The sequence below is a fragment of the Tasmannia lanceolata genome, unplaced genomic scaffold, assembly GCF_043159265.1.
Source record: "Tasmannia lanceolata isolate RefF3 unplaced genomic scaffold, GAP_Taslan_0.1 ptg000021l, whole genome shotgun sequence".
NCBI lineage: Eukaryota > Viridiplantae > Streptophyta > Magnoliopsida > Canellales > Winteraceae > Tasmannia > Tasmannia lanceolata.
The window spans coordinates 10,153,067-10,168,333 of NW_027518698.1; the positions used below are offsets into that span (position 1 = coordinate 10,153,067).

At 36.9% G+C, this 15,267-nt stretch overlaps 2 protein-coding genes across 9 annotated transcripts in view; one reads left to right on the forward strand and one right to left on the reverse strand.

Moving 5' to 3' along the window:
- Positions 1 to 229: 229 nt before the first annotated feature.
- LOC143855453 (uncharacterized) lies at positions 230 to 736 on the reverse strand. The gene has a single exon (XM_077365573.1). The coding sequence runs from the start codon at positions 734 to 736 to the stop codon at positions 230 to 232; it is 507 nt and encodes a 168-aa protein (XP_077221688.1).
- A 5,480-nt stretch (positions 737 to 6,216) lies between these two features.
- LOC143855494 (OVARIAN TUMOR DOMAIN-containing deubiquitinating enzyme 12-like) overlaps positions 6,217 to 15,267 on the forward strand; it is a 56,018-nt gene continuing 46,967 nt past the window's right edge. For 6 of the 8 annotated variants that reach the window (XR_013237887.1, XR_013237888.1, XM_077365617.1 and 3 more), the window contains exons 1-2: positions 6,223 to 6,871; positions 10,643 to 10,714. The gene's annotated coding sequence lies outside the window, so the exon portion shown is untranslated. Of the gene's footprint in view, positions 6,872 to 8,078; positions 8,596 to 10,642; positions 10,715 to 15,267 lie in introns of those variants that run through there. The other 2 variants (XM_077365615.1, XM_077365616.1) reach the window with 2 other exon arrangements.

The following is a 15,267-nucleotide window of genomic DNA, read 5'->3' on the forward strand; positions in this document are numbered from 1 at the left end:
GTGCCATCTATAGGTTTACCTTTCTTGGCTTTGTTTCCACCCTTCTTGCCTTTCTTCTTGAAATTTATCCTTGTGCGACCAAATGCGATGTAGTGAGCACTATCTCGCCTTTCCGCTTTGAACCTTTCCTCTTCTTGGACACACATGGTAATTAATTCGCCCATGGTCCACTTCTCTTTTTGCATATTATAATTAATTTTGAAAGGTCCAAATTGCGCAGGAAGAGAAGTCATAATGAAGTGGACAAGGAATGCTTCAGAAATTTCCATTTCATTCTTTTAAGCTGAGAGGCCATGGCACTCATTTTCATTATGTGCTCACGCACACCGCTCTGTCCGTCATACCTGAGGGTCAGCATCCGCATCATAAGGGTGCTTGCAAGTGCCTTGGAAGTCCCCTTGAATTGCTCCTCAATTGCTGCTAAGTATTCCTTGGCGGTCAATTCCTTTTTGTCTTTAGTGTCAGAAATTGCACCCCTAATGGACGTACTTATGGTACTTTTCATTATCATTAGGCTCATGCGATTTGATCGCTCCCACTTGGCACAAAGTGCCTTAGCCTCGCATGTACTTGTAGCCGAGTCCTTAGGTGGTTCATTGATCAAAAGCGTGAAATCAAGTTCCATGCGACCGAGGGCAATACTCAAGTGTTCCTTCCATTTTTCATAGTTTGTCCTAGTCAAATGCTCAATACACGACAAATATGCAGCAATAGCTCCAGGTGAAATCGATGTCATTAGAAAATTGTTATCAATTTGCTCACTAAATACAGCACCTTGATCCACAACGGAGTTTAAATTAGCATTTAATCTAACTATCACTAGTTTGTTAGATTTACCAGTATCACAAGCGATTCTTTAATGTGATACTTCAAGACACCCTTCGTGTCATCATGGCCCTTCTATTGGGCTGAGCCATGACTCACAGTGGGTTCTGAACATGAGACATGCAAAAATTCAACAACTTAGGGCTAGGGATTATATCACCGTAGGGCAAAAAAGAATCCTAAGCCTAGTCATTCAATTTCCAACCTTCTCATTCCACCCAACCAAACGGGACAATGATTTTCTGTTGGGCCAATCACTTCCATGTTCAAGTGGGTGTCATTCAATTGTAATCTTAATCAATCCATTTCATTAAGAGAGAGACTACAACATAATAATCCACACAAAACATTCTCACTTGGTTACAAAAGAGAAGATACCATCCAAACAAAAGAGTCTAATTTTGTTCCCAATGAGTTATTCAAGAGGAGCAATTATCCAAGCCACAACCATTATTTGGAAATGACAAACCTGAAACCATGTCATCATGATCATATAACTACATAGGGTAAAGATCTTCCTTTGGGCTAATGAAAACCATTATGTAATTCACTCATATTTCCCTTTGTTGGGGTCCTTGTTTGTGCCTCGAAGAAACAAAGGGATCTCTCTAGAACCTTGTTGCATGAATCTCGAGACCCTTGCATAGGTCGCACAAGCATTTATTTGTGCCCAAAAACCAACAAGGATCCTTTGGAAACCATGTTGCGTAAATCCAAAGGTCCTCTCAAAATAGGCACAAATATCTTTTATAATTTAACAAAGAATCATCCATAAACATACACACACAAGAAAAAATTGGTTTCGGATCAAATACTATACCTGGGTCCAGCCCTCAACTTTTGGGCTCATAAACAAGATTATGGGTTCATGGACCCGATCTAGGCCCAAAACCCCCTTAATTTAATTCCAAACCTCATGTAAAGCCCACTTAACTTTATGAAGATAAAGCAGGCACTTAAGTGGATTTAGATCGTTCAACAAAACCCCACTGGTCAAGAAAATCACCATGCAAAAGTTGATGGCGTAATTGTAATTACATAGCACATCTTTCCTTTTTATTTAATTCTCAAAAGCAAACCATGGCAGCATAATTTCAATTTTCAAAAGGACAAATTGCTAATGGGGGACACCAAAATACGAGAATTGCCAGAGGGGGACACAATTTTGAAAAGTTGTTAGAGAGTGACGAAATGGGGGTTATCAAGTCTCTAAAAGGGGGTTATCAACCCTCTAAATGGGGTTATCAAACTTTCAACAGGGGTTATCAACCCTCTTTAACAAATTTTCAAAATTATGTTCCCAGTTGGCAATTCAAGCTTTTTTTGTGTCCCGCATCGGCAATTTTTCCATTTTCAAAAGCAAATTTTGGTTCAAGGGCAAAAGCATAATTGTAATTCATTTCAGTACTTTTAATAAAAGATGGTCATCCTCTAAGACGCGCGTCACCGTGATGAGAGCGGCGTCACGGTGAGGCAGCAAGTCATCTTCCCCGCGTTAACAGAAGTATTTCTGAAACCTTTTTAAACAATTATGAAAATTGTCATTCAACTTTAGAGAAGCAATCTTCTCAATCCGACCGTCCAATAATAATGAAATTTCAGGGGTATACTCGGCGGATAAAGGGGAACACGCTGGTACCCTCGGTTCGTGCGTGGGCCTGCGAAAATTACAAAAAATCTCATAAATCCAATTTTCTTTGCAATTCAAAGCCTATAACCATAGCTCTGATACCAAATGTTAATTTAAAAACGTTACTTGAATGATACCATAGGATTTTTGGCACTGAAAACAAAGAAAAAATCATAATTCAATGAGATGGGTTTGTAGTACATTGTGCCATGGCTTCTACTTTGACATGTGTACTCCGACAATCCTTGTAGCTTTTCCAAGCATGGCAAGAGGCTCAGAAATGCTCATTGATTCTTCTCTTCCCTTGCACACCAATAGGTCTATGGGAAACCTCTCAAAGTGAACTCTCTCTCTCTCTTTATGAGTTCTCTAGCTTATGGTGTGTAGAAAGAGGGACCAAAGCTCCTATAGAACTTCTATTCCCAGCCAAATTCGTTTGGTTAATTCAATCAAAATAGAAAGTGATATTTGAGTCACTTTTCCATTCCCAAACGTTTCCAAGTTGAAGGGAATACCCTATTAATATGGAAAGTTACTAAACATGCAAGGCCACACTCAAATTAGCAAGCCCAAACATAGAATCCTTGTCTTTTAGGGATTCCATTAAGTTTGGAAACTCTTAGTCTTTTAGAAACTTTCCAACAGAAAACCCATAAATTAGAGAAAAAAAAATCATAATAGAAAAATAAGACTAACCCATAAACTGCAAACTCCAAGTTGATTATGAAAACTGAAAAACCCAAATTCAGAGAAGAAAAAAGTGAACACGGATGAGCAAGAAAGCCGAGAAATTAGAGAAGAAAAAATCATGAAAGAAAAAAAACTGAAAACCCATAAACTGCAAACTAATTATGAAAATAAGATTCAAAAGAGAAAAAAAACAAAGAATGGGTTAGGTACATAAAAAAGAGTAGAACTGAACCAAATTTAGAAAGAAAAAAACAACAAATGGAGGAAAAGAGATATGGAATATACCGACTGAAGAAGAGCAACAGTTTGAAGGGGAGAGCGATAAGAGAATAAATAACCCACTTTGATCTTGTGTTGCATTCCAAGTGGAACCACGAGGTCTTCTCTTGGTGCTCCAACATCGTCCTTGAGGATGCAATTCAAATTTTTGGATCAAATTTAGGGGATACAATAGTTATCATAGACGTACACGTCCTGCTCTAGGTAGCTAAAATCCCACATTTCGCTCAGTTTTGCACTTCCTCTAATTTTTCAAAACTCGAGATAGGTTATGGCCAAGATAGTTGCTCGACAATTGATAACTAACTACTTATTCCATATTAGATCTAATTCGGGATAATGTAAAAATAAAATCAAACAGGTCCCATAAATAGACTTACTTTCAGTTGTTAGCATCGATCTTTGTGGTCAGAGAAAACATTAATGAAAAATGATCGTATGATCAGCTGAGTACCCGACAACCAAATTGTGTCACATATACCAAAAATCCCCTTTTTGGTAAGTTTCCTGTTTGAAGCGAAGGAAGCTCTGTTTGAAAATAAGATAAGATCTCACAAGATTTGTTATAGAATAAGATTAGATCTCATAAGATGTGAACATTTGATTCTTTAAGTTGTAGATTAGGCAACTAGATTTAGATTTAGTAGTTGGGATTTATTATGATGCTAATCTAAATTAGAATAATCTTTATTTTTCTATTTCTATATTTATTTTGAGGGATTTGCCAGGGACCATCTCATAAGGCATTTCGCGAACTAGCTGTTGCACGATAGAGCAGCCTCCTCAGATGAATCATATCATATAATCATATAATATATATGTAAAACAGAATCCTGGATGACATGGGTGCGCCTCATGTCACCCCTTCTATACCCAGTTTCCTTTTTCATAGGATTCACGATTAGAAAAAAAAATAGAAAGAAAGGTAGCTAATTTTTTGCTCTCACCGTTTAAATTGAAATTTTTTTGGTTTCTCACGATTTTGCTCTCACCGTTTTTGCATCTATCTCCATCTCCATGCTATTTTTTAGGGTTTGATTTCTTAAAAGTTACCGTTTTTGCATCTATCACCATCTCTAGGCTATTTTTTAGGGTTTGCTTTCTTAAAATTTCGATCTATAATCTCCCTATATTACGATATCTCCCTATACAAACCATCTAAAATCTATTCCTTAACAAAACGTTTCCATATTTAACTCTTAATTCTTATTTATCAACCTTTCTAAATCCCTAAAACTCAGCACCTTTCTACAAGTCTCTCTCTCTCTCTCTCTCTCTCTCTCTCACTCAAAAAAAGATAGAAACTCCATGAGTGATTTCAAAACTCATAATTTTTTTAGAGGTAGGCATTTGAGAATCTCTTGATTTTTTTATATTTTGGTTTGTGTTAACTTCAATTTGTATTGACTCTTTATAGTTAAAATAGCCCAAATCTGCCTCCCGAATTTTCTTTCTTCCATAATTTTCTTCTTCTCAGAATTAATATTGCATGATACAAGGCCTTCTTCTACTGGGATTTTAGTTCATTTTGGGTATGCACTATGACGATCTACAAGGTTGGGTTTCTTCCACTATTCTTTCAAATTTGCTATTTTCCTGCTTTTGTTTAAGTATATCTGTTAAGAATGTTTACGTATTTTTTCTTTTAGTTCATTAGTCATTTATTTTCGTTGTTTCAAGGGTTAGGGGTTTGATGAGTGAATCAGCCATTTGGTTTCTTAATTTTTAGGGCTTTGAAGACTGTTCCATCAGAACGTACCATGAGAGAACCTTTTTTTAATCACAATCCAAGTATTGATTTTTTTGGCTTTTTAAAGTTCATTTAATTGTTTTATCAGTATTTTTTTATATTAATGTCTTTTTACTGTTCTTCCCATCTGTGAAAAAATTATCATTAGGTTCATCATGATTGTCAAGTTCTTAGATTTTATTTTTTTGTAACCGTTTCTCTTTGTTTTGTGTTAAACATTGTTTCCATTCCATTTTGATGGAAAGATATTATTTTGCATAAATTTGGCACAAACTTCATGTTTAACTGAATGCAAATATTTTTAAACCATCTTTTTTTATGAATTATTAATTTTTCGCCCCCGTGCATTTGCATGGGTTGTTCACTAGTATATATGTAAAACATAATCCTGGATGACGTGGGTGCGCCACGTGGCACCCCTTCCATACCCAGTTTCCTTTCCTCACATGATTCACGATTAGGTAAAAAAATAGAAAAGTAGCTGATTTTTTGCCTAAATCACAAGAAACCTTCAAGAATAAGAAAATTTCAAGAGTTTTTAATATGGGTACGTATTATTCATGAAATCTCTCTCCCTCTCTCTCTCTCTCTCTTAAAAGCATAGAAAACCTACAATTTTAAATGCCACCTAATATCTCACTCTACGTGCCCACTTGGAAGAAATAAATTTGTTTAGATTTTGTTGCTTTTGGGATTTCCTTTCTAGTTGTTTTTGTAGACACCCCATTTTGATCAGGTCCTAAGCCTCTCTGTGAAAATGAATAACCTCATCAAACCAATGTTTTAAAGCCCCAAATTTCATCCCAAGACAGGTTAGGGTCCCACTAAGATCCCTGCGAAGTTTCGTCAAAGTCGGAGCACTTTATCAAATCCATAAGGGGTGAATCATCCTGGAGAAGGCCGATCCAAGGCCATATAACACACGATTTCGTCACGCGCTTTATCAAGTTTCGCGCAACCGCGCGCCCATCAATTATGGTTGTGCCATTATCAACTTTCTAGTTTTCTTTAAAAGTGAGGAAAATCTCATTTTTCTCGTAACAGAGGAGAGAAGCAGAGAGCGAGAGAGAGAAACCCATTTTACTTCGATCATCTTCTCCGATCGTCTCTCCGGCAAATCCGGCCAATTTTCAGTTATTTTTCGGTTAGATTTAATCTCTTGTACCTGTCTTCTTCATTTTTGTTTCCTTTTTGAGCTTTAAAACCCTATTTTAGCTTTCTAACTCTTGATTCCAACCCAAACCCATGTTTTCCGATCAACCGTCCGTCGTCTCCGACTATTTTCCGATGATATTCTGATAAATTCGGTCACTCTTCCGGCATACTCCATCCATTTCCTCTCTTATTCTTCCTTAAATTGCAGATTTTTTTCTGTTTCATTTGCTCAAACCCTAAATCTCAGATCTAAACCTCCGAACCCTAATACTTCTTTTCTTCACTTAATTGTTCTAGCTTCCTCTCTTTTCTTTGCTAGATCTAAAGCCATTACTATCAGCTAGTACGACTCAAATCCTAGATCAAAAGCTCCAAACCCTAGCCTCCATTTAACTTAGTTCTGTTAATCCAAGGTTGAGACTTAAAAACTTCCTTTTCTCTTTGCTGGCTTCAGAAAAATTGGAGAAGGATAAATCGAAAGAGAAGATCTTGTTATTAAGGAATAGAGTATATTATAGTTATCATCATCTGCAAGACCTCAAGTAAGAATTGTGGTTTATGTTCTTCCCTTATTTGTTGCCCTTGAGGAATGGGGGATTTTCTTCATTTTATTATATATTTCAAGATAAGCATAGGATTGTGCATATAATAAGATATGATGTAGTAGTCTATAAACTGTAATTTTTCTCAACTGATGGAGTTTCTTCTACGTTCTAATTTGCTGATTTATCATACCTTGTCTAAGCTGAGCGAATTCCATGTATTAAATCTTCCTTTTTGATTTCTAAAAAAGAACAACATAGGTTGCAGAAGGAGATCTCCTATTTTGCCCTGACTGTTAGCATAATTTCAACATAAATTCAATAGTTTTAAAGTTGCAGGAAGCTCTGTACCTTGAGGTGTTAAAGCTTAGAGAGTGTGAAAATTTCAACTAAATAATCAATTTTATATCTCAAATTTTGAAATAGATTTATAATATTGAGAAAATGCAAGCATGATTATCTTGTTTAGGCATTCTGCACATAATATAGCAAAGGTTTGTGGTGAATGGGCAATAGGGATAAATCAAGCAGTTTCATCTCCATGTCTAAGTTCATCAAATGTTGAAGAAGTGATTAGGCAAATCAATCTGGGGGAAGAGATGTATCCACCTCATGTTTTTGTTTCTTCCTTGGACTAACCTACTCTGCACGTCATGAATGACTGGCCCAAATAAGAAAATGGGATGATTGTTTTGCCTCTCTATCTTAGCGTGTCATTAGATTGATCTAGACACCCTAGCTCCAAGGACATTAGTTTTATGTTGCCATACCTGTTCGGTTGGTTGCATTGGATTAATTCTCTTTCACTGTTTTATGTGTTTCTTCATAATATTTAGATTTGTAGTGAGTAGCCTTTGATACTTTTATTTTTATTTTTATATAAAGGACAACAAACATAGCCCAACAATATCTTATCACTTATCCAATTTTATTTTGTCTCTACATTTTGTGGAGAATAATTTTAGTCCAGCCATGTCTTGATAATGGCGCAATCTAACCTTATCTTTTTGTTTCAATAGACTTGCAAATCTTTTGGGGCCTGAAAAAATTGCTACCTTGTGTTTTTTTTTTTTATGCCTTATGGTGTTCAATCATGTTTGCTTAGAGAGCATTTGAGCCTTTGTTAACAATTCTATAAAGCTTAAATATTAAGTGAGCAAGATTTCAGCCTTTACAATAGCCATTTCCATCATTGATAGCTTCATTTTTTTTCCCTTACTGCTGCTGCCATCAACCTCCCCTGTTTTTACCCATCCTCGGATCCTCATTTGCTGGCCCCATCTCTGCAAGCTCCAGCCCCAATTCCTTCCATCACTTCCACAATCAGATCTGACCCCATACCTCTATCACCACATCATCAAAATCAACCCCTTTACCATCGATTTAAAGATCCCTCACCGCAAACCTATTTCTTCTTCTTCCATTATCTCTAACCTGAATCCTAGTTGCAAGCTCTCCTATGCCTTTGAAGTTCTGCTGAAAATCATCATCATTGGGGAGATCCTAGCAACAGTCGAGTGTCTTTGCGATCTACATTCATTAGTGGGTTGTATATGTGGGTTTACTTTGACCAAACCTAAAAAATCCTCATGGACAGAGTTTTGCATCATTTGGCATTGGGTATTATGAGCTCAGTCTATCCTGTTGGTCTTTTTGGTTGGTTTATACAAATCTCATGAGAGTTATCATGATATGCAGATTATAGTTCCCACAATGAGTTACAGGTTATATTTCATCCTTTTTATCTCAATGCCATCATGATTAAGAATTGCGGTAGACAATCTTGTCCTTCATCTAATCTTATCATGATTTTCAAGAGAAAATGAATGACAGAAATTGGATTCAAAGTGCTGGAGTTGGGAGTTTTTCCTCTATCTCCAATTCTCTTGGGAAATTGCATTGATATAATCATATTTTGCTATATGCCATGCATCACATTTTTATGAAAGAAAGGGCATAAGCTCAACAAATCTTGGTTGTTGTATGATGCAATTGGCCTTTTGAACTTGTGATCTGACCTTTCTATGACTATTAAGTAAAGGTGTACATGAAATCTTGATAAATCTTGATGTCTGTATGTTAATCATGTGCTCATGCCAATTAAGACATAACCCAATTTTAAAGTGCTTGTGTAACATTGCTATGAAACGTGATTAACCTGTTGGTAATGGTTTTTTGAGCTTTACAAATTAATGGAAAATTATTTGATGACATGTTTTCAATTCAGTGTACATTTTAATTGAATTTATAAGGTGTAAATTAGTTAGGAGTAGACTCATTTTGAACTTGTATGCATAGGCTGTAGAGTATCATTCAATGATATGCTTTCAATCTTATTTACATCCTAGTTGAATCCATGAGGTTATTAATTAGTTGAGGGTAAGCTTGCTTTTGAGCTTGTATGGACATAGGCTATTCAAATGAGGTTTGTGTTATCCGAATTTTAAAATTCCTTAATTAATTGAATGTATAGGTAAAGGCCAATGAATAAAGTCTAGGATTCTTTTCAAATACAATCTTTGCCTGTTATTTTCAAGTGAATCAGTGGACATGCGTTGTGACAATAGTTTTATGTTGGGTTTATGTTACATCTACTAATCTTGTTTGATTAAGTTTTGGATAAGCTTGATCTGTTGAAGAATGCAAATGTCTTATCAGTATAGTTTTCGTTTCTCATAAATTTGGGTGTAGCATTTCCCCCTTCTTTTAGAAGACTTTCCTAGTCTTTTAGACATGAATCTTGAACATTAGCAAGCCTTATTCATTGCAGGGGCGATGAAGGCGATAGCTCAAGCCCATCCATAGGGGACTCGCTTAGTCCAAGTAGCATTCCCCTCGTTTTTTTTAAGACTTGCTCAGTTTTTTGGATGCCCTTAAACATAGGAGCCTTATCATTGTAAGGGCAATGAAAGAGTCATCTAGAGCCCCTCTTCGGAGACAAGCTTTGTCCCATGTAGAAAAGTCATACCCTTTAGAGACAAGCTATGTCTCGGTAGAAAAGTCACCCATCCTTTGGAGACAAGCTTTATCTTATTAGTGCGTCAACCCATAGGAGGCATGTCTTAGCCTCCATTTATAGAACCTTCTCTAGGTTGTATCCCAACTTGTACCCCCTATTGGTTGAAGACGAACTCGGTTTATTAATTGCCCATACCTTCTATCCTTTTATCATTGCAGGGGCAATGATAAGGTTACTTGGAGCCCATCTCTGTGTTTAGGAGACTTGCCCAGTCTCACTAACACCATTTTTATTTCCTCTTCTTTTAGGAGACTAGCCTAGTCTCATTAGCACTCCCCTCTTGGGGTTGTGCACAAGGAGTCAGTCCTTTCGTATATGAGTCTGCACAAGGAGTCAGTCCAAGCATGATAGAATAATCTTATCATCGGATTTCTATCATCGCCCTCCATCACTCCAATCAACGGTTGAGATCTCAACTCTGCACTAACTAACCGTCGAGGTTTAGTGGTTTGACACGAAAGAGATATTTAAGAAACAGACGCTTAAAGAGACGGCAACTTCTAAGCCGTACGGAAACCTAATTTCCCCCATTCAGAACCGTCGATCTTCTGAACTCGCAGGGACGATAACTTTTAGAACTTGTATATAAACGCATGACGTCTCTTGATTTTGAGATTTTCGTTTCCGCAAAATCCTCCTTTTGTTATCCTTTTTTTTTTCTCTCTGTATGTGACGTCCCGTAGCCGCTTTCTATTTTTTTTCTCTCTCTCTCTCTCTCTCTAAAAACTCATTTTATTTTCTTGGAATTGAAGGTAATTGATTCTATCGGGGCTCTCGATCTTCGTTACGGAGTGGAATTGGAATTTTCAAGGTTTTGTGCGAAGGTATGTTTTTTAAGTTTGTTCGAATCTCGATTTACGTTTGGATTAGCAACTTGAAATGTTTAGAGGTTTATTCTAGGGTTTGAAATTCGTTAGTTTTTTTCTTTCTCTTTTACGTTCTTTGTTTTTGTTTGATCAGCTTTTTATATATGATTTGTTTATTTATTATGCAGAGATTGGGATGCTTGTTTTTGTGGTGTGATTTTGTGGATTGATCTTTTTTTTTTTCATGTAATCTTGTCGATTGATCTTTATTAGTGTAATTTTTTCAATTGATCTTTTTTTTCCCTAATTGTAATTAGTTCGATTTATTTATTATACACAGATTGGGATGTTTGTTTTTTGTTGTGTAATTTTGTCTATTGATCTTTTTTTTTCGTGTAATCTTGTTGATTGATCTTTTTTTTAGTGTAATTTGCTCGATTGATCTTTTTTTTTCCTAATTGAGATTTGTTCAAGTGATCAATCAGAATTTTCCATTTTGACGAATGGCAGTTGTTTGTGTTATTGATCTCAAACTCGATCGCTTTGAGCCTTATAAAGACTGGCGGATGGGTCAGTGGGGGTTGTGATACGAACGTGGCTTGATATTATGTCAGAAATATCTATATCTATTAGTTATTAGAGGGATAATAGACTGAAGGTTGCCCTTGCAAAAAAAAAGAAAAAGAAAGCACTACTATTGGTCATTATAAGCAAAGTGCATTTCTGGTTCATTAATTTTATGACGGTTGCTAGCAAAACGGGATCCTGAGATGAAAAAGAACATGGGTCCTCCACATGACATGTGCACAACTAAAAAAGGGTGCGCGTATCCCTACAAATGCCAAAAACGTGAAAATTGCCAAATCAATAGGTCCTATCCACCCCTTATTTTCTGCACAGGATCCCGTTTTGGAAGTGTTTTCCTAATTTTATTGTTGTCAATGCCATTTCCGTATTTTTTTTTGTTCCCCCTGTAAATGCACTTTCTTGCTATGAACGGGGCGCCCTTGTAACTGGTTTTTGCCGGCGCGCCATCAATTTATCATTCCTTATCTCTTTTATTTAGAGATTTAGGAAGACTCTTAAATCTTATTGGCTATTGACCTTATTTGGCTTTGTTAGGACTATTCAGTTTCAGTTTAGGAAAATGCTGTGAGAGGGATCTTTGAGATTACAAGGGATTTGTAACTTTCCATTGAAGAACAGGAATGGGAAATCATCTCTTCTCCTATATTCTTCTAGTTCTCCCCTATTCTTCTTCTATTGTTCTTGAGGCTATCTCCCGGACGTGGGATTATTTTAGTCTCTCTTCCATGCGTTGTATTAGGCTGGGTTGGAATTGTTGGTCCAATGTTGAGTATTTCTTTGTTCTGTCGAGAAATGAGTCATTGTTTTCTAACAATTGTTTCTTGGTTGGTGCTCTTTTCGGAAGCTAACTCCTCACTTCCCAAATTTAGGAGATGCCTTAAATGTCATCCGGTGGGTCTTGTGCTCTCATCATCATCCTTGGAGATTTGTCCGTTACTTTGATGAAATCCAAGACTGGATTGGGTCCTCATCTTTAGCCTTTCATCATGTGAGAAGATCGGCCAACTGTGTAGCAGATAGTTTAGCGAGAGAGGGTGTGAATAAGGAATCATTAGAAGTCTATGATTCCTTGCTTCTTTGATCTCTTTCCTGTTTCCTCAGTTTTCTTTTTTCCTCTGTTTTTTTTTCATTCCTTTTTCTGCCAACTGTATAGCAGATAGCTTAGCGAGAGAGGGTGTGAATAAGGAATTGTTAAAAGTCTACAATCCCTTGCCTCTTAGATCAGTTTCCTGTTTCCTCCGTTTTTCTTTCTTCCTCTGTTTTTTTTTTGTTCCTTTTTTGTATCGACCATCTCGGTCCTGTTTTTCTTCTAATAAATTATTTTTACTATTAAAAATAGAATATTTTCTCCTCTTGATGGATGCTGAAGGTGCATATTTAAAAAAAGAGTGCATTTAAAAGTTGAGTTTTTTTCAAAAATTTAAACACTAAATATACATGAATAAAACATGTGAAGCTGTAAATTCCTAAAAAATGTAATTTTAATTTGTCATGAAGCCTTCTTTTCTACTTTTAACTCTTAATAATACTAACCCTTTACTCCTAACCTACTACAATCCTACTAATTGTATGCATTTATTGTGTACTTCCAATGAGGCTTTTTACATGCTTAATGTTGACTTCCAATCGTGCTTCCCACACACTTTCTCTTTACTTTCTTTAGAACTTTTTTGCTTCCTGCATTTTCTCTTTACTAAACCCATCGCTTTCCGGTTTTTCTTCCCGCATCGCTTCTTGTACTCGCTTCCCACTGTAGCAACTATGATCCAACATTTCCATGTAGAGTAGTTAAACCATATAGGCTCTCTTGGTGACTGTAGATTGCAACCTAAATCCATAGAATTTTTTTTCTGTTTTTATTTCTTTCATTGGTTATCAAAAGCTATATGGAGTTTTGAGTCAAACACAAGAAAACATCTCCCGGTCGAGCTGGTTAAGAATAACAAAAAATAGAAAACAACAGAGAAAACTCAATTGAGATCCACAAACGGTATGTGGTTACGAATGGCTTCCTGAGTCACTCCACCACAGGATAATGCATCCACATCCCCATTTTTGGTCGAAAAGTGTGCTCAAAAGAAGGCGTCTCACTGTCAATGTGATCCAAAATATCTTCATCACGTTGACAAGTCTCCAACAAACTTTCCCCTCTTATGTCCATCGGATGGCGTCAAGTGAATCACCATCAACAATCATGGAGCTAAGGGCTATGCACTCAATGACCAGGACGCCCTTCCTAATTGTGAGGACTTTCACCTCATTGGAGGCTATAACAATAATGGGCCTCGAAATAAAACTCTTTTAATATTGACGATGGGCCTCATCTTCTTAACTCCTATCAAAATCACATATGTTCTGTGAATTATAAGTGTTTTAAGTCATTGGAGAGTAGTGGAGTCAAGGTTTTGAATTTCAGTTTCAGTTTGGTTTCGGTCAGCACATAATTGGAAACATTTTGGTTTCGGTGGAAATTTTAGTGGAAATCTTGTAAAATCACGGAAATGTTTGGAAACATATGCAAATGATGAAACTTTAAGATGAAACTTTTGGAAATGCTTGAATAAGCTTAGAAGTTAGAAACCAAATATCATTCTGTACATTAATGAAATGAAATGAAATGCAAATCGTAACATCTTTCCATTTTTTATCTTTTCGACAATTTCTGTCGAATTTCGTGATTTTCGGTGGAATTTTGGGAATTTCGATCGAAATTTTGTGATTTTCAACAGAAATAATGACATGGAAGGAATTCATGTAGATTTCGTTTTGGTGGGGATGGGAACGAAACATTTCGGTCGTTTCAGAGAAATTTAAAACTATGCTTAGAGGGCCTCCTATTCTTTCCTATCCAGCAAAGCAATCTGGCCAAGTATCATCTTTCCTTTGCCGAATGAATCAAAATGTTCCCTTGGCCCACATCCTAAGCTTTGTCTTGGTGTATTGCTGTTTTGAGCCAATCTAGCAGCCATCGCCCCACATGATTCACCTCGCTGCACCATTCACCAATTTTGTCTACCAAATAAGGTTCCTTCAACCACTCCAAAGCAAACCAAAAACATGAAATAATCATAGGCTCGAGCTAGATCGAGCAAGGGTTTGAAGTCGGCTTGGGCAATGCCATCTGCATTGCTCCAAGGAACTTCATGCTCCACATAGCACACATCAAGAATCTTTCCAATCTATTCATTGATGGAGCACCATGATGGTTGTACCATGTGAGTCAGGCTCCCATTGGAGGGAGATTGACTAATGGCTGCCTCCCAACAAACTGTGAAGCGTATTGGGTGGGGGTGCGCCCGATTACTCCCTGGGTGCGTACTGGCGCACCCGCACTCTCTGGAGGCCCAATGTACCCGTATCCTATTTTTTTAAAATTCTCATTGGTGATCATCTTCAACATGGAGATAAGATCATAGGGGCTGTTTGGATACGCGGATTTTAGAATCTTGGATTTCCTCAAAATCGTCATTGGGAGATGAGAGAAGAAGGAGACCGACCGTATCGTTTAGGAGACCGACAAAATCGTAGTTGGGAGACAAGAGGAGACCGACAATTAAATTTCATTATTTAATTTTATAATTTTTATAAAAATATAATAAAATATAAATATATATTATATTCAGCGTACCCCTAACGTACATGTATTCTTTTTTTTTTTTTTCTTTTTTTAAATCACGTATCCACGTACCCACACCCCATACCCGTAGCCCGCACCCCGTACCCGTATCCGTCTTCCACCATCTTGTGTCAATTTCGGACGAGATTTGTCGACTTTCGCGGGGACGAAAGTCGAAGTCTGTACCAAAGTCCGAAGTTTAATTGCCTGAGGTGCACTCACATAACTGAAAACCCCCATTTATCAAGGAATTATTAATACATGATCATCAACATTTAAAAGTTGTGAAATACATGGGCCTGACTGTTTCAGGCATGCGCAGCAACGCATGTCACTAGGGGTTTGATTGTGTTAAAACCATCATGGA